The sequence below is a fragment of the Camellia sinensis genome, chromosome 7 (genome assembly GCF_055761805.1).
Source record: "Camellia sinensis isolate YWXY chromosome 7, ASM5576180v1, whole genome shotgun sequence".
In the NCBI taxonomy this organism is placed as follows: Eukaryota; Viridiplantae; Streptophyta; class Magnoliopsida; order Ericales; family Theaceae; genus Camellia; species Camellia sinensis.
In genome coordinates, this window is record NC_138967.1 from 7,941,318 (window position 1) to 7,961,212 (window position 19,895).

The 19,895-nt window shown below is 35.6% G+C and overlaps 3 protein-coding genes across 3 annotated transcripts; 2 read left to right on the top strand and 1 right to left on the bottom strand.

Annotated features, from left to right (window-relative positions):
* The first annotated feature begins 3,711 nt into the window (after positions 1-3,711).
* Positions 3,712-7,160, top strand: LOC114298154 (uncharacterized). The gene is made up of 2 exons (XM_028242658.2): positions 3,712-3,923; positions 4,058-7,160. The coding sequence occupies exons 1-2, from the start codon at positions 3,899-3,901 to the stop codon at positions 6,733-6,735; spliced, it is 2,703 nt and encodes a 900-aa protein (XP_028098459.2). The 5' UTR covers positions 3,712-3,898; the 3' UTR covers positions 6,736-7,160.
* A 4,032-nt stretch (positions 7,161-11,192) lies between these two features.
* LOC114276240 (ARM repeat superfamily protein) lies at positions 11,193-13,720 on the top strand. Its single transcript, XM_028218021.2, has 5 exons — positions 11,193-11,699; positions 12,019-12,125; positions 12,230-12,380; positions 12,627-12,821; positions 13,317-13,720. The coding sequence occupies exons 1-5, from the start codon at positions 11,487-11,489 to the stop codon at positions 13,548-13,550; spliced, it is 900 nt and encodes a 299-aa protein (XP_028073822.1). The 5' UTR covers positions 11,193-11,486; the 3' UTR covers positions 13,551-13,720.
* A 654-nt stretch (positions 13,721-14,374) lies between these two features.
* LOC114276239 (ABC subfamily C protein) lies at positions 14,375-18,261 on the bottom strand. Its single transcript, XM_028218020.2, has 4 exons — positions 16,940-18,261; positions 16,311-16,426; positions 15,267-15,476; positions 14,375-14,935 (listed from the first exon to the last, which is right to left on the bottom strand). The coding sequence occupies exons 1-4, from the start codon at positions 18,153-18,155 to the stop codon at positions 14,810-14,812; spliced, it is 1,668 nt and encodes a 555-aa protein (XP_028073821.2). The 5' UTR covers positions 18,156-18,261; the 3' UTR covers positions 14,375-14,809.
* Positions 18,262-19,895: the final 1,634 nt, after the last annotated feature.

A 19,895-nucleotide genomic window follows, 5' to 3' on the forward strand; every position in this document is an offset into this window, starting at 1 on the left:
TCTAAATATTTTGCTGGGATGTATATTATCTTCTATGATATCATCTACATATTCTGTATGAAATTCCTGATCTAAAAATGACACTGCTTCTTCATGGGTATCTCCTCTGGCTAAGTATTCATAATATCTGGCATCTAGTATTTTATTCATGTCTTCTAAGGTGAATTTTTCTAAATTTATCTCATCAATATTATATATCTTATTTTGTGATATAGTTTTTTCTTCTGTCATTACGTAAAGCTGATTTATATCACTACGATTATCTTGATTTTCTTCCCTATCTATACTACTAAATTCATCATCTTCAGATTTTTCTAGTGCTACATAGGTATACTGAGTAAATCTTACTGCATAATTTCCATCTGCTGTTTGGTATAATAAATTATCTTGAGGGGCTAATCTCTTTTGTCCTAGAAAATCTCCTAGTTTCCAATCTAGTGCTGCATTATCTTCAGAATTAATTTTTTAGCTGGTAATGCTTTTATTCATTTTGCGCCTAATAATTTAACTATCTGATCATTAGTAAGTCTATAGTGAGTATTGCTTTCTGAGACTGCTAGACCTAAAAATCCTGTGCAAACTAATAAATTCTTTTCTCCCTTTTTCATCTTATATCCTCTACTCTTTATTCCTATTTTTATCTTTTTATGAAAGGTCGAGGTTGGTAGTAAAAAGTCTGGTGTAAAATAAACTATTCCTCCTTTTGAATTTATATCTAGTTCATAACTTCCTAAAATACTTTGTCCTACATCATCAAACCTGTCATCATAGAGACATACAAACACTTTAGTTCCTAAATTTTCTCTGGTTAAAGCCTTAACTCCTACCACTATTAATCCTAAATGAGTCATTTTAAGGTGTTCATTTACTGCATATTTATAGCTTTCTCTTTTTATTAAATTTAGCTCTATTTTCTCATCTTCTTGAGTCACGCTAATCATTCGTTCACCATAGTGTTTGAATAAATATTATTTTTTATGAATCTTACCTAACTTATACACATATTTAGCTGGAATTAATTCTAACTTTTCTTTTTTAAATTTTTCTATCTGCTATTCTACATCTATAAATTCTTCCACTTTAACATCTTCATCTTCATTACGCTTTTTACTACTACTTCCTTTTATTAGCTGTTTAAACATTTTTATTTTCTATAAATTCTACACACTGGTTTCCTAGGTAATTTAAGTTTTTCAAAATATCTAGCTATATCTTCCTCGTTTACTTGAGATTGAGGTTTGTTGGATTGTCCTTCTATTCCTTTTCCTTTCTGAAGTACTATTTTTTCTAAAGACGCTAGACGATTTTCTAGGTTATGTAGTTGTTTTGATAGGTATTCAAGTTTTTCGCACAGTCGAATTAAAAATAAAATTTCTATATTATTTTGTCTTACTGATATTTTATCTGATTGATTTATTCCTTGATAAGTACTAATTCCTTCCGGATTATTATGAAAATCTTCTGCTTATTTTAAAATAGTCTGGTAATCTCTATTAGCTTTCTTATCACTACTCATAAACGAAGACCTTACAAGTTGTTCTAAAATTTCTAATTTTTGTCTTAAATTATCTTGAATTTGATTAATTTGTTCTATTTGTTTAGCTATTTGATTTGTAGCTGAAATTAATGTTTCTATTTCTAGCTTAGTAGGAAATTTTTCTAAATTTAAATCTATTCTTTTTTGTAGGATAGAACTACACTGATCTTGAATATAATCTAATTTTTTATCTTGATTTTTAATTATACTACGATTATTACGGAGATGATCTATAGATGAAATAAAAAGATTACTAATTTTATCTATGTCCTTTTTAATATTTTCTGTAAAATTAATCTGATAATCTATAATGCTATTTAACTGAGGATTATGTTCACTATGAAGCTGATGTGTAAAAGTCTCTTCAAAATTACAACGGAAATTATTTTTATTTATGCTAAGGCGACGGTTATGGCTGCTGAGTTCTAAATCTAGATACTCTACTTTTTTCATATACAAAATTAACTCCTACTATAAAATTATTACAAGCTACTATAATATGAAATTTATAACTAAAATCTCCAAAAATAAAAACTACTCTATTACCATAAGCAAAATGCATAAACTAATTTAAACTGTCCTAAAACCGAACACTGCTCTGATACCAATTTTTGTGGTGTGTGGGGTTGAGTTAGTGGTTTACCACTATTTTGAAATTGGGCTGAGAATTATCTGACTAATTCTACAGTTATAGATCTTCAAGCTGTTGTATAGCTATTTTTAAGGCCTCTTGTTTTTCAGTTAGCTGTCTATTTATTTGAGAAATTTTTAAACTGTAACTTTCTAGGGATTTGCCAGAAGCTAATGATAAAAGAAACTGATTTTTTAAACTGTAATTTTCTAGAGATCTGTTAGAAGCTAATGTTAAAAGAAACTGATATCTAAATTTTTGATCTTCTAATTCTTGTATTAGTTCAATACTAATTTTAATTTAATTCCTAAGGTCTTCGTCTAAGGGCATATACTTTTCTTCTAATTTTTATTTCTAAAGTCTATGTTTTAAGGGCATACAAATTTTGATTTTTTAAAATTCTTATATGGACAATATTTCCTTAATATTTCTACTCGGGTTGTACTCCTTTTATTCTAAAATTCTTTTCTATGGTAAAAACTATTTTTAAGAAATGTTTGTTTTCATTACATGTACTCCCACCTTGAGACTAAGCCTCGTTCAACATAATATATTTTTATTTTCCATTTTTTACCTTTCCCTTTCTGCCTACAATTCGCCCTCCAACGCCTAACCACGGCTCACACGGGCTCTTCAGCTAAGGTCACTCAGTAATAAAATAGAAAACTGAAGATACTACGAAGGTTCAAAGCATGTAATATTAATGAGCAAACAAGCATTCCATAAACTTAATTTTTCCAAAAAAAAATAATAGAATAGAAGAGTTACCCTTTCGAAATATTTAAGGAAAAAGATAAACTACTCACACTTCATATTAATAAGAAAGATACTTACAAAGATTATATTACAGACTCTGAAACTCTGAAAAACTTAATACACTTAGAGGTTTTTTGAGAGGGGTTGGAAAATTTACAACGCAGAGTGAAGTGGTATTTTTCATTATGCTTTCTTCGTTGGCATGCAAGCCAATTTATATAACTCAAAAGAAAGATAAAAACAAAAAACCCTAATCTATGTCCTATGACTATCTTTCAAGCTTAGACTTTAGGCTTTTTAGGCTTTTTGAAAAACTTTTCTAATCTTATGCCATCTTTGACGAAAGATTAAAAATTGTGTGCATATAAAGACAAAACCTATATGTATACAATTGTATGCTTGACTCAAATCACTATTCTGGATATAGATAAATTTTATCAATAAAATATTAGGATAATGATATCGGGTACTACTTTGGGCCCCATCGCATATAATTCAATCATTCTTTTTTGACAAAATTTTGACACTATAATTTATTACAAGACACGTATAAAGATTTTCACAGCTTTTCTTTAATAAAGTAGGATAAGAGATATCTACTTTATTAAAGTAGTGATTGAAGGAAAATCCTTATGACTGACAGACTCACAAAATATCTACAAAAATCTTTTTTGTCTTTTCTTGGCGTGCATTTTTTTGATATCTGAGGAGAATCTCTATCTTCTATGATTTTTGTCTTCTTCTGACAGAGAGTCAATTATTGATGCTGACCCATGGAGTGATGTTTGTAGGCAGATTCTTGAATGTTATACAAGATTGAAAGAGTCACGTAGAAATATTACAAGATTATATGAGTGGGATCCCTTTTTTTTCTTTTTGTTTGATTCTAAGTACATATCTCAGTTGATTGAAATGCAATTGTTTGTCCCAGGTTCATCTGTACCATCCTTAGTTTCGTTGTCTACTCCATAAGCATGAAAGCTCTCTTACGAAACCAAGGTAAATTGGGCTCTTTCTTTTCTTTCTCTTCAATTTTCAACTCACAATTCGACTGTAATTCATACTTTCAGTGATTTCTCATAACCAAATTCGACTGAATTCAGTTTCTAATCCCCATTTATTTGGTGCTACAGGTACAATCTTTCACCATTATCACAAATTCTCTCTCGCATTCTCACATGGCGACAAGTTCTCATCTTCCTCCAACAACAGACCCTTTGATCAGAATTCGACACCCATCTCATCTATGGAGGTGGGTAGTCAAGGAAGTTTGCGAAAATCGGAATGGGTTAGACAAGGCATCGATAGTGTGTGTCAGATTTTGGAGGGTCGTTCATGGGGACCTTCTCTGGAAAATGCACTACCTGTGTTTGATGAAATGCCTCACACAGAGTTAGTCAATGGAGTTTTAAAGAGGCTCAAGGATTTTGATCTAGCAATGAGCTATTTTCGATTTGTTGAGACGAAAACCAACAAAGCACATTGTCCAGAAGCTTATAATTCGCTTCTCATGGTAATGGGTAGGAGCAAAAAATTTGATTGTCTTGATCAGATTTTGGAGGAAATGAGTATTTCTGGGTTTGGCCCGTCTAACAGTACTTGTTTTGATTTAGTTGTCAGCTGTGTCAAGTCTCATAAGCTGCGAGAAGCGTTTGGCTTCATAGAATCCATGAGAAAATTCAAATTTCGCCCTGCATTTTCGGCTTATACAACTCTGATTGGTGCTTTGTCTACAGTTCCTGAACCTGACCTCATGCTTACTCTGTTTCATCAGATGCAAGAGTTAGGTTATGAAGTGAATGTGCAATTGTTCACGACGCTCATTCGCGTGTTTGCCAAAGAGGGTCGGGTTGATGCTGCTCTTTCGTTGTTAGATGAGATGAAAAGCAACTGCTTTGATGCAGATATTGTCCTCTATAATGTTTGTATTGATTGCTTTGGGAAAGCGGGTAAGGTGGATATGGCTTGGAAATTCTTTCATGAGATGAAAGCGAATGACCTTATGCCCGATGATGTGACCTATACAAGCATGATAGGGGTTCTTTGGAAAGCTAATAGGTTGAATGAAGCTGTGGAGCTGTTTGAGCAGATGGAACTTAACAGGAAAGTTCCATGTGCATATGCTTATAACACCATGATCATGGCTTATGGCTCGGCTGGAAAGTTCGATGAAGCTTACAATTTACTTGAGAGACAAAAACTAAAGGGAAGCATTCCTAGTGTGATTGCATATAATAGTATTCTTACATGTCTTGCGAAGAATGGTAGGGTAGATGAGGCTTTAAGGATATTTGAGGAGATGAAGAAAGATGCAACCCCTAATCTTTCAACCTATAATATTCTCATAGGCATGCTTTGTAAGGCGGGGAAAGTGGAGGAAGCTTTGGTGATTCAGGAAGCCATGAAAGGAGCTGGCTTGTTTCCAAATGTTTTGACCATGAATATAATGATTGATAGGTTGTGTAAGGCTCAAAAACTTGATGAAGCTTGCTCTATATTTGAAGAAATGGATCACAAAGTTTGCACCCCAAATGCATATACATTTAGTTCTCTGATAGATGGGTTGGGAAGACATGGTAGACTAGATGATGCCTATAGGCTTTATGAACAGATGTTAGATTCTGATCGGGTTCCAGATGCCATTGTCTGTACATCCCTTATCCGGAACTTTTTTAAGACTGGAAGGAAGGAAGATGGTCACAAAATATACAAAGAAATGGTCCGTAGGGGTGTTTTTCCTGACCTTACCCTCCTTAATACTTACATGGATTGTGTTTTTAAAGTTGGTGAAACTGAGAAAGGCAGGGCTTTGTTTGATGAAATTAAGGCTCGGGGGTTAACCCCGGATGTGCGGAGCTATTCTATATTAATACATGGCCTTATTAAAGCAGGTTTTGCAAATGAGACTTACGGGGTGTTCTATACTATGAAGGAACAGGGATGTGTTTTGGATACCCTTGCTTACAACACTGTTATTGATGGATTCTGCAAATCGGGTAAGGTGAATAAAGCTTACCAGCTTTTGGAGGAAATGAAGGTGAAGGGTCACCAGCCCACTGTGGTTACCTATGGTTCTGTTATTGATGGGCTTGCTAAGATCGACAGGCTTGATGAAGCTTACATGCTTTTTGAAGAAGCAAAATCTAAAGGTGTGGAACTAAATGTAGTCGTGTATAGTAGTCTCATTGATGGCTTTGGGAAGGTGGGTAGAATTGATGAAGCATATCTGATCATGGAAGAGTTGATGCAAAAAGGATTAACACCTAATGTATACACATGGAATTGCTTGCTCGATGCGTTAGTAAAGGCAGAGGAAATTAATGAAGCCCTTGTCTGTTTTAATTCCATGAAAGACTTGAAATGCCCACCCAACACTGTAACTTACAGCATTCTCATAAATGGTCTTTGTAGGGTTCGGAAATTCAATAAGGCCTTTGTGTTTTGGCAGGAGATGCAGAAGCAAGGATTTAAACCCAATATGATCACTTACACAACCATGATCTCTGGTCTAGCAAAAGCAGGAAACATATTGGAGGCTAATGGACTCTTCGAAAGATTCAAGGCAAATGGGGGTATACCCGATGCTGCTTGTTATAATACTATGATAGAGGGGTTAAGCATTTCAAATAGGGCAATAGAAGCGTACTCACTTTTTGAGGAAACTCGGTTGAAAGGTTGTAATATTTATACTAAAACTTGTGTAGTACTTTTGGATGCTTTGCATAAGGCTGAATGCCTTGAGCAGGCGGCAATTGTGGGTGCTGTGTTGAGGGAAACTGCAAAGTCTCAGCATGCTTCAAGATACTTATGACATCAGTGTTGTAATTCTTGTTGATCATTGATGGATCAATATGCCATGTTTTGTTTGGTGAATTGACACATAAAAGCCCATGTCATCTTGCCAGAGAAGCAAATTATGGGACACAGAGAGGCGGTTCATATATATTCTTTGCCTTGTCAATTCTTAAAAACAGTTGAATTTGCACCCTTCAAAGGTATTTCCTTATCTGATTGGTAATCAACTACTACAAGTTGAGAATATGAAGTACAAAATTGAAGCTTTGCACACAATTGTCAGTACATGCGGAAGGCATTTAGCTATATTTATATTGGAAAATGATATTATACAGATTTTTCATATTGGAAAATGATATCTATATTCATATCTGTTAGGTAAAACAGTTAAATTTTGGTATGAAGCAATGAAAAATATCTTGTGGACAACATTCTCTGCCATTTTGAGTCCTACTATTATTGGTTTCTCTGCTCCTAACTCAGATGCCTTTCTTTTTTTATCAAAAATGCAAAAAATGCTTCTACCTTCACACTTTATTTTAGTTGTGAAACGGCATCACAAGTATACAATCAGCGTGGATACCAACACTTTCTTCCTCCCATGAACTTGTTTTCATGGTATTATGACTATTGTTAACGTTATTCTCTGAAATTAACCTTCGCAATGGACTAAACCGGCTCGTGATTTTCATGGGCTCTTGTGGGCAGTCAAGGCTCAAGAGTGCTTCACACATTTGTGTTCATGGATTTTCATGGGCTCTTGTGACCTTAAAAGGTAGATGTGTTTGCCCTAACAATATCAACACTTTATTCTGTTAAATTCTTGAAATTGCTTTGCAAAATTGTACAAGACATTGTTAGAGGTTGTGGTTGTGTTTGTATCTCCTGTATTTGACAAAGTATTCTCTGCGGTTGAAACTTCTAAAGAGTCACTATATTTGCACACGTGGCTGTTCAACCATATGCCTACGCAACCCATGTCGCTCTCTCACTGCATACCCCATTCGTTTTTGCCTTTCCTTTTGAATATTGATGCCTTCCAGAAATATTTACCTTTCCTGGCCTTTTTTTGTACTTATTCCCGGAGTTTTAAAAGCTTGCTGAAAAGTATAATCCTCCGTGTTTTTGAAAATTTTGGCAACCTCCTGTCAGCACCAGGATCATGCCACCGGTGCTTTCTTCTTTTTTTTTTCAATGTTCCTAAAATGTCAATAATATTCCTGGGATTTAAAAAATGCCAGAAACATTCTCGAAACTGGATTTTGAGGAGTTTTTGAAAAATGGCGAGAAGTTTTGCTGGCTTTTTTTCCACCTTTCTTGGGGTTTAAAAAATGCTCGGAATTTCTTTTTTGGAGGTAGTGTCTGCTAGTCCCAAGCAGGCAGACATGGAAGAATACCCGGACACAAACACAAACATACTGTGGTTTGGGCTCTATGGAAGTAAAGATGACATTTGCTTAGAAATTGAGTTTGAACGGAGAGGGCTTCAATAGATGTGTTTTTAGTCCGAGTAACAGTGCCAGTTTTACCTTTCAGTGATGCCTCCACACATCACCCCAACACTTGAAATCATGTTAAACCCTAAAATTACGATTTTATGATGAAATTGTCCATTATTTGTAACATTTATTTTGTTTGTTTGGATACTTCAGGTGGACATATAACTGGAAGATAAGCTGCATGTGTAACCGGGTGCAATCATAGGAGTACTAATATATTGGATCCCATCACAACTCCACAGTTAAGTGTGGTTGGGCAAGAGTAGTATTAGGATGGGTGATCCCTGAGAAGTTCTCGTGTTGCACCATTTTTGCACTCCTAGTTGGCCACCATAATTATCTTAAGGGCTTAATCTCAAAGGGCAGTCATCGATTCAACTCTTCTTAAGGGAGAGTTGAATTAAGAGGCAAGGCATTTGGTGCTTTGTAAGGGTGGGGAGGCTAATTCTCATAAGTACTAATCTAAATGCTAACAACTAATTTTTGCCGATCAAAAATAAAAAATAAAAAAAAAGCTGCACGTGTAGCCATCGGATTTGTAAAATTTGAAAAAAATTATTGGCCTTGTTTGGGAAGTTGGCTATTTTAATAGACTATTTTAGTTTTTAACTATTTTAGTAGGTTAAAATTTTCGTGTTTGGAAAGATGGTTGAATTTTTTTGTAGTTTGATGTGATGTTAGTGAGAGAAAAAGTGAAATGATTATAGATTTGATGTGATATTTTGTCTTATTAATTATTTTAACCTATTTTATTTTTTTGTGAATTTTAACCTAAGAAGTCAAATTTTAACCTTTGTCCAACAAGGCGATTGTTGGCGACAAGTGCTGCAATTTGGTGCACTGATCACCTGTCCCATTATGTTAACCTACTCCTGGTTTGTGAGGAAGCATAGCTCAGATTCTCCTGTGTAGCTTTTGGCTTCTTTGGTGTATACTTGATGAATATTGCTGTAACATAATTCTCTGCCTTTTTGGTAATAGAGCCGTGCTAGGGAGCTTGAATTTGGAGCCCCAGAATCCCCCGAATCAACCAAAAATCAAGAGAAGAAGAAGGAAGAAGAAGAAGAAAAAGGACTGGAGGGGGCAATATCAACCGGGCGGAGGCGGGGCGGAGACAATCGGCCAACGAGCTGCGATCGGCCAACGAGCTGCGATCGGCCAACGAGCTGCCACGAGCGATGAGTTGCCACGAGCGACGATCTACGATCTGCGATCGACATCCACCGTTGCTCGCACTGCCATCGCCACACCCACCGTCGCATCTGCCGTCTCTCTCTCTCTGTTTCCCTTCTCTCCTCTACTCCTCTCTCTTTCTCCCTCTCTCCTCTCCTCTGTTTCTCCCTCTCTCTCCCTCAGTTTCAGAAAAAAAAATAAAAAAAAAATAGACTGCCCAAAACGACGTCGTTTTAGGCAATCGAGGGATTCGGGGGGAGGAACTTTCGAGCTACAAAACATTTTTCTTTGATAATATACAAAATTCAAGTTTTTTTTTGTTGCATATTTATTTTGAACAGGAAACATTGTGTAGAGTTGGGTTAGACTAAAAGTTTCAAGGTTATGGATGTGTCTAGTGGTGATTATTAGGTTTTGTTTGGGAAGTGGGGTTGATTTTTTATTTTTTTGATTTTTTTGGCTATTTTAACTTGGGTTAAAAAGTTTGGTTTAGGAATGACTTTTTGGCTTTTTTGATTTTTTTGTGAGAGAATAGTGTAATAATTATGGATTTTATGTAATATTTTATTTTTGTGGCTAAAATAGTCTATTTTGTCTTTTATGGCTAAAATAGCCAAAAAAATCCCAAATAGCTCTTCCCAAACGGAGCCATGTGTAGAGTTTGAATAGGAAACTTGCCTCAGCTCTCGATATGTCTAGTGGCGATTATTTGCCATCAGAAAGGGGGTGATCATTGGCCCAATGGCTCGTCCATGCTGATAATTTTAGAATTAAATATTAGTGTAAAGTTTGGTCAGACTAAGTTTCAAGGTTATAATGTATTGATATTTTTTTTTTGGGTATTCATTACAAGGGAGGCTTGAAGTCCGCTATGAATCTTGTTCGATAATCCAATGTCAATAAATATCAAAATTTAGTTAGTAACATTTGCAAGTAAAAATAGTTTGTGGATTTATATGTATCTATAACATTTTTCATGCAAAATACAAGAAAATAAATAACACAAAAATATGAAAAGAAAAATAAAGTAGATTCACCTCTGCATACAACATCACAAAATGAAGTGTGGTTGATATTCAGATGTGTAGCAAAAATTTTAGAGATTTCAAAGTTTTATTAAAAATTTTACCAAATGTCTTATATGGGTATGAGATTCACATGGGACTCACACAGTGTGGGTGTCACACTTATGTGAGACATTTAGTAAAAATTTTGATAGAACTTTTAGAACTTGGAGATGGGGTCACTGTTGTGCCTCAATTTGAGGTGTATTATGGGCTTATTTTTATGATCTAAATCATTCATTTTGTAGGATTTGTTGAGTGTTTCATGCCTATTAAAATCGTATTAATCGGATATCAATAACTATATGATTGAATTATATATTTTTTATGCTATTTTTAAAAGAAAAACTTATTGTTATTTTTTTGGTTATCGATCATATAGTTATTAATATCCGATTAATATAATTTTTGGTAGACATGAAATACTCAACAAACCCTATAAAAGAAACGGTTCGAATTATAAAAATAAACTCATAATACACTTTAAATTTTATAATAATCATTATTATGCTTTTAACACAGTAGTGATCCCATTCCCTTAAAACTTCTAACATTACTCAATGAAGTGTTGAATTTGAGCAAGAATCCTAAGCGTAGACTTTATTTTATGTGCATGGATCTATGAATCCGGGTTTTGTTTTTTTTTTTCTTTCAAATTTTAAGTGTCTCTACTCTAATAGAACATAATAAATAAATAAATAAATCAACTTCAAAAATTTTAAAGTTTAATAAAAAAAGGGGAAAAAAAAAATTGCAGCTAAACAAGCCCGAGTTACTCGAAGCCACGTGTGCGCTTATATTGTAGAGACGACCCTTGGAAATTTCAACCGCAGAGAAAGCCCTTCTCCGAATGTGACCGTTACAGAAAAGTTAACGTTCCTTTTTTGCTCAACTTTTTTTCAAAATTTAAATTTTTTAAAAGGGAACGTTCAGTAGTATGTACTCTCTCCCAAAACCCAGTCCTTTAAATCAAAATTCGTTATCTTCCATACCCATCTCTCTCTCTTTCTCTCTCTCACTCACTGTGAAAAATGGCTCTGAGACCTATCGATAACGCTCTACCAATTACACCTGAAAGGCCCAAAAAGCAAACGAAAGTTGCATTACCAATCCAAAAACAATCTGATGTTACTGTAAATGACGAAAACAAAGCCCCATTTCCACCAACAACTATAGATGCCACCATTGATTACATCTCTTCTGAGAACCTCAAGCCCTTACCAGACCCCGAAATCAAAATCCAAGTAAGTCCCTCTCTCTCATGAAGCCTCACTTTCTTGAATTGATGCTTTCTGTGTTTTTGTTTTTTGATTTTTAAGCTTTGGGGATGTTATTTGGGAAGAAAGAAAAAAAAAACCCCGTTTGTGGTTTCATTCAAAATTGATGTTTTCTGTGTTTTTATTTTTGATTTTTAAGCTTTGGAGGTGTTATTTGTGGTTTCATTCAAAGTTGATGCTTTATGTCTTGAAATGGATTTTTGTTTGCATGTCTTGAAGCTTAGAAGATGTTTCATATGGTTTTCTCTTCAAAAAATTTAATTTGCTTTGATGTTTGAAAATGCAGAGCCTAGTTGAAGGGTTGGAGTCAAAGGATTGGTTGAAGGTCTGTGACTCCCTGAATAATGCAAGGCGGTTCGCACTCTATCATTCCACTCTCTTGCTCCCCATTTTGTAAGACATCACTCTCTCTCTCTACATATTTTTTTGTTGAAATTTATCTGTAAAATGGATGCTATGGATAGATGGGATTTGCTAAAATGTGGTGATGTATACAGGGAAAAAGTTATGCTGGTGCTGGTGAAGGCAATGAAGAACCCAAGAAGTGCTCTGTGCAAGACCTCTATAATGGCTTCATCCGATATCTTTAGTGCCTTTGGTGATCAGTTACTACTTGAACCCACCACTTCTGATCCATTTGACCACTTGGTATGGATCCACAATTCTCTCTCTCCCTCTCTCTCTCATTATGATCATTTTAAAAGTCTGAATTTTATGAATTTGAGGTTCCAACTTTCACCCAAAATTTTAGGGTTTAGACCTTCCATTTTTTGACGGACAACTTCATCACTGAAGTTGGAATCTCAAATTCAGTGAATCCGGATTCATCTCTAAAAGACAGATCACTTGTTTTTAGAATAAGGGTTATGATTGTGTGGTGTGCTTCATTCACAGCTGCTGCAACTACTGCTGAAAGCTTCTCAAGATAAAAGGTTTGTGTGTGAAGAGGCAGACAAGGCACTCAAGGCAATGGTGGGTTCGATGACTCCTCTTCCTTTGCTCCAAAAGCTCGGGGCGTCTGTTAGCCATTCCAACCTTAGGATCAGGGCCAAAGCTGCAATCTCTATGTCTCACTGTGCTTCCAAAATGGTAATTCTAAATACTAAGAAGTTACCATTCGTCTTGTTGTGAGGTGTCTGTATTTTGAGAAATCCAAGTGCACATATGATTTTCACATAATGGGGATATCAACGTTGAGACATCTATGTCTCATTCTGTGAAAATCTTCAATATTCCTAGCACAATTATTGTATTTTTTATTGTACACATTTTAACGGAGGGTGGAAGGCTGGCTGCTCAATATCTTAGAGCCCACATGGGGTCCGGGGCCAACAAGCCCGGTGCCTTTTTTAGAGGTTTAGGGGGGGGTTTGAGAGAGAGTGTGTTGCGAATAGTGAGTTTTGATCTCCTCCGATTTGTGTTCTATTCACTTAATTCATTTTCTTTATTGTTTTGTGAATTTGAACTATTCAATTATAGCATCACACTCCTCAAATATGTCAACATGTGCTACTTTTAGGTTGACACCAACAAGATGGTGTGTATATGTGTGAACTAATTATACATCTATTTTTTCAATTTTAGGGGATAGGAGCAATTGAAGAATTTGGGTTGGTTTCATTGGTCCAACTCGCTGCGGATTTGTTGAATGACAGACTGCCCGAGGCCAGAGAAGCAGCTCGTAGTATGGTGGCATCGATATATGAGAAATTCACAGAGAATGAAGAAGAGAAACTGGAGTCATGGCAAGCCTTTTGCCAGTCCAATTTATCAGCTATTCATGCACAGTCCATTGTTAAAGTTGTTTCGTCCCAGTAGTATTGTGGTTAGTTGAAGTTACTAGTAGCATTTGTTACAGCGCAGTACTAGTAGAACATGTTTTTACATTAATTTAGGTTTAGTTTGAGAGATATATGTACAAGAAGGAAGCATTATTTGTTCCAATAACTTCCCCATCTATATCATTTGGCTTGAATCATTTCAGAACAGAGTTTCAATTTGGCTTGAATCATTTCAGAACAGAGTTTCAATTTGCTGCTTCATTGCACTACAGTTTTCTTCAGATCACTGTAGTCTGGAAATACAAATGCTGCTTTCAAATTTTACACACGTGTTCAAGTTTTATATAACACACGTGTTCAAGTTTTACTACTGGGAAATGGCGGTTCACCATCACTGACTATCAAGGAATTAGAAATATCTGCATTGATGACAGAGGCATGTAAGACAAAAGTGTTAAACCAGAGAAGGGAAGACGAAAATTTTAGAGAACCCTAAAAATTGCTGTTAAACCAGAGAATTAAACCAGAGAATTGGCCCACTCAAGATGAACCTCATTGAAAACTTTGTTTTGATTGAAAGACTCTGGTGGTTGCATGAACATTATGCAGATCCCTGGGGTCTCGCAGTTCAGTGCCCAAGATTCCGACTACTTGAGTGGTTTGGGAGCCAGATATAGGTTTCCGTGTATTGAACCATAATGCCCAAATCATAATGGAAGTCTTAAGATGCATGCAAACACCAGTAACCATCAAAAGTCAGATATGCAACCACCCGACGCTGTAATTGCTGTTCAAACCTAAGTGTTCCCACAAAATCCAAGCATTTTAATCGAATGAAATTATGCCAAAGGGTATATACAATTGCTAAAAATAATCACCTTTTCCAATCTTGCATTTACAAGAATGTATTCTGCTCAACTATACATGCAACTGAGAAACATCAATCTAAAAAACAAAAACAAAAAAAAAGTATAAAACAAGAAAAAAGACAACAAAAAGAAACGGAAAATCAATACAACGGATACAATATGGCTTTTATAACTAAATGCGGCAGACTATTTTGTGTTTACAAGGAATCTCTGCATGGTTAATTTTGTTAAAATTCAATCAGCTCAACTCAGCATATCCTAATCCCAACTGCATTTGGTTGACTCAAAGCTCCATCAATGCCAATAGATGTGGAAAGGAATTCAATTCAGTGAAGGGGATGGTTCCCACTTGTCACCCCTAGGAAAGTTGTCCAATCAGCATCTTCTGCATGTCATTTTTCATTCCTGGTGCAGAGGCAATTCAACTTCATTTGACTAAAGAGCACAAGGCCATCTCAACTTCATCAAGTGGTTGCCCAGCATAAAGCTTGAGTTGCCCTTTCTTCACTACAACCACCTTCTTGTTATCTGATCTCACTGCCTCATCAAGTTCCTGAAAAAAGTAAGGGTTTCCTTCAATCATGTTAGCACTGCTGAAAATAAAATTCCCAAGCAAAATTAAAGAATAGCATTCCACTTCAACTATTGGGTTTGGACCATATGACATGAACACTTAAATATGAATGGTGTTTCCTAAAATATTCTCTGAACAGAGTGGCTAAGCAATTTGCAACATGGATGTATGAGTCTAAGAATCATCAACATTCCACAAATTAGTCAATAAAAATTCCCCACGTGGAACCCGTTAGAAAGTTCCAACTGATCACATAAATCTAGTCATTATTATGTAAATGCACAGGTAGGTTCAAAGTCAAGGTTCTCACTTTTATTGTCAAAGGAACAATGTTGGCACTAAAATCGCCAAGATCTTCAAAAAAGGATTGCAGAAGATGGCAGAAGTTGGCAGCATCACCACGGTCTTGAAAAGCAACAATATGAGATGAGTCACCCCTGTCCTTTGTGTAAGGTGTGGTCTTCAATGTAAATAGTCCCTTTGGTCCTTCACCATCATGACCTCTGCGCATGAAAATAGCCTGAAATAGAGGTACATAATAGTAAGAGACAACAATATCTTTCTCAGACATGTGAAAATTAAATTTTAAGGAATTACATACGAAATTGATGTAGAAGAGGGGGGGGTTTCGAAAGTTTCCCTTCTTGCAACTTGGATTTGCACTTTCCTTCATTGAAGTAACTCTATAAACTTCTATAAAATGGTTTACATAATTAACTCATTTCACATTATTCAGCCAAATATGGGATGAAAAAGCTTTAAATCAGGTAAGAAAAACTTTACATACCCAACGCATTGTAGTTGGAACTTCGAAGAACCCTTTATTAAGCTTATTTTAAACAAGTTTTGTTTCCAATATACATCTCCTATGCGGTAATGCCATAATTTTGAAAATTTTGTTACAATACCTACTAGAGCATATTTCTACAAAATGCAACAGATAACCTATCAACCGCTATCTCAGCAGTAAAAGAATAAAATTCTGTTTCAGCTTAAACAAGTTTATGTGGCTTCACATGCTTGGGACATCTATTGCATGTCTGCTTGTACAATTCATTTCAAGATTATTGTCTCTCCAGTGTCCACGTGGTAATGCCAAATCTTGAAATTTCATCGACACTCTTGTTGAAGTTTTTCATAGTTCTTATGATTTTTCCTTTGTTTCTAAATGTCACAAGCTTAAAGCAAAATTTTGTTCAGTCTAAGAGCTGAACTCAAAAGAGAGAGAGAGAGAGAGAGAGAGAGAGAGAGAGAGAGAGAAGAGGCAGAAGAACAAGAAAGAAAAAAATGTAATACAATGCTAACAAGAAGATGAAATCAACCTATTAAACATGCACAAGTTCTAGTTACGTACATTTACATAAGGAAGAGTCAACCACCACAAATCAGCCTTATCATCTGACTGTTTGCCCTTGACTTTGGCCGCTGCACGTTTGCTTCCAACTTCTCTGCTCCTTACCATGCCATTCCCTGGCAAAGTATCATGTTCATTAGATACTGTGGTAGTTTTCTGAATTTGTTTTGTCTGGTTATGAGAATTATGTGCATCTAATATGCTTGATTTTCTCAACTTTGGCCTTCCAAGACCAGTTTCCTGTGTGGCACCTAAATTTTTACAAAATAATTGAAAATGTAAAGAAAATTAATAGAAAAGTACCTCATTTCGTTGGTTTAAAAAGACACATTACAGTACTTCTGCAGCCATACTCAAAATTTATGACAAGGTAGAAATTGAAATAAAAAAAGCATTATTTTTTTCTTTTATTTTCTCAATTGTGGTCCTGGAAAAATTTATTCACTATGATAAAACTAACAATCAAATAATCTCACTATAAATCAAGGGATCCACACAACAAGGACTGATTCACAAGTAGCATAGCATTGCAACATGGAAACTTTTCTAGTAATAATGTAAATTTGAATATTCCAATGATACTATGACAAATCTACCAAAAAATTAAAGATCATAGTGGTTAACATTACCAATCCCAGGTTCAGGTTTTGCAACTCCATTTTCCTTTCCCAGCCTTGTTTTTGCCCTTTCTTTCCCCAACTTCTTCCTTGTAGTTTGAAAAGATTTGGACTTTTCCTTTGATGGTTTCCTTTCTTCCTCTAAAGGCAAAGAAACACTACCCAGCTGTTGTTCTTTATCTAACAAATTAACACTATCCTTATCAACGCTTCCAACTCTTATTGGTTCATCTTCAATAGCTGAACTACGACTTCTATGATCTTCTGAACCCTGAAACCCCTTGGGTTTATCACGCAGAATAGCTGATGGACTTCTAAATTGATACTTCTTTTTGAACATCAATGGGTCATTCACATCCTTTGGGTCCAAACTACCTCCATCAACCCCATCTTCAACCTCACTATCCTTTATTAAAAAATTAACAGGAAACACCGGCGACAACTTCTCACTGCTGTTCTGCAACCTCTTCCTCAGCTTTACTAATCTGCTATCCACCTCCTTCTCAATCCCAGTTTTAACAACACCATCATTATCCAAACCATTGGCCTTCGATTTCAATCTCTCACTCTCTCTCGCGTCCCTTGCCATTGCTTGAATTTCAACAATTCTCTCTTCCAATTCAGAGCCACCCACATACCCAATTCCACCTTGTTCGAAACCCAATTCCGCATTAAGCAAATTTCCACTTCCATTCAACAAAACACTTGATTTACCTTCATTATCACCATTTAAACCCAACTCCAAGACACTAGTTTTACCTTTACTATCCAAGTTTCCATCTTCATAGTCAGAATCAGCCGACCCAAATACCCAAACAGCACAAATTGTCTGAAACACAAAAGCCCCAACCAAATACAACCCAACTTTAATCACTAAACCAGTCGAAAATTTCCCCAAATCGTCACTGAAAACTCCAGAAGTTCCCGATTTTTCAGAGATTTCAAAATCCTGAATCTCGGACTCATCGATTTGTTCTTCCGGGGAATCGAGGGGAATTAAGGGGTTTGATGTGGGGGGTGATTGGGGAAGGAGATGATTGGGGTAGGGTTTAGTTAGGGTTTTGAGAAGCTTTAAGCGAAGATAGTTCTTTCTACTTGTGGGTTTTGATGGGAATGGAGAGGAAATGGAAGAGAGTGAAAGCACTAGTTTTTTGGGTGGTGGAGACGTGGAGTAAGAGAGTGGGACGAAGGAGGAGGTGGTGGTGGCGGCGCAATGCGCAACCGCCATTGCTAGGGAAGGAGGAGGAGGAGGAGGAGGCGGAGGTGTGTTGGTCTCATAGCCTTGAATCTGCGTTCTGTAACAAAATTTTGATAAGTCTGTGATTTCTTTTCTTCTTTTGTTTTTTTTTTTTGTTTTGTTTTGTTTTGAGTAACTAAAATTTTGATTTTTAATTGGGATTTTTTTTTTAAGATCTCTGACAATAAAATTTTATATCATAAAAGACATTCAATATTTTTATAATATCTAAAATCTCTCAATATCAATCTAGAGAAAATTCGACCTAAAAACTTTTTCTGGACTTTCCTGATATTTTCTCTCCAGAGAAATTCGAATTTCTCTACACTTCCCAAATAATTTCTCTTGGCTTCCTAGAGATTTTCTCTGCGCTTCCCAGAGATTTTTTTTGGAGAGATTTTCTCTCCAAAGAAATTTATGTTTTTACTCAACCAGAGAAAATTGATAAAAAAGGAACCTCAAGATCAATATATACCCAATCATTATCAAACCAGAGAAAATCCATTCAAAATCACATTTTTTCATTTTTTTTCTCCCTTCCAATATCTGAGCAAGTAAACAAATTAATAGAGAAACTGAAGTAACCAAATATTAAAAAGAAACCAACACATCCCGAGTTTTTCAAAGAAAATTCGCACAGTGACTAAATCTAGAAAAAATTCACACAATAGCCAAATCCAGAGAAAATTTACACTGTGACTAAATCCATAGAAAATTCACATATAATCTGTATAAACTCCCAGAATCTTTGAGTAAACAATCACCACTCCCATTTTCTCTAAACTTGAACAAAATTGTTAATTTTTGAAACTTCAACTTGAACAAAATTCACAGAGAAAATCTCACTAGAGAAATTCACATCAACCAAATTAAATTCTTCAAAATCAGAGAAAATCTCACCTCCACTTCAAAGAAAATCACTCAAACCAGAGAAATCTCCTTCTCCAACCCAAATAAATTCCCTTTCACAATCTTTTCTGGTTGAAAATCATGAACCTTAGGCAAAATGTGTTCCATGGTTCACACATTGGTTCCAAAGAGAAAATTTTTGTTAAAAAAATTGCTAATGCAGAGAAAATCCAATACCAGAGAACTTTGAACAAGAAAGAACTACCAAAGAAATTTGAACAGAGAATTTCTCTGGATTCAAACTAGAGAAAATTGAAATTTCTCTAAGTTCAAACCAGAGAAATTCTGTCCAGCCAGAGAAAATTCACAAACAATTATCACAATTAGAGAAAATGCAGAGAAATTTGACATCTTGGACTTTTAGAACTTGGACACTCGAAAACATTCATCTAATTGGGGAGCTTTTGAAACAGAAGATAGTGCCTGAAAAAATTGGTCATCACATTGTTCAGGAGCTTTTAGGGTCTGATAGTAAGACCTGCACAGAGGAGGAAAACGTGGAGGCCATATGTCAATTCTTCTACACTATTGGTAAACAGCTTGACGAGAGCACCAAGTCACGGAAAATTAATGATATATACTTCATCCAATTGGAAGAATTGTCAACAAATCCCCAGCTGGCTCCACGATTAACGTTCATGATTCATGATGTTCTTGATCGATGTGCAAATAATTGGGTTCCTAGACGTGAAGAGAGTAAAGCCAAAACCATCACTGAAACCCATTTGGAGGCTGATGAGAATTTGGAGTTGCGTCCTGGTGCTACAGTAAGCATGAGAAATAACTATGTTTTTTTGGTGGACAGAGGAGTGTCAGCCCTGT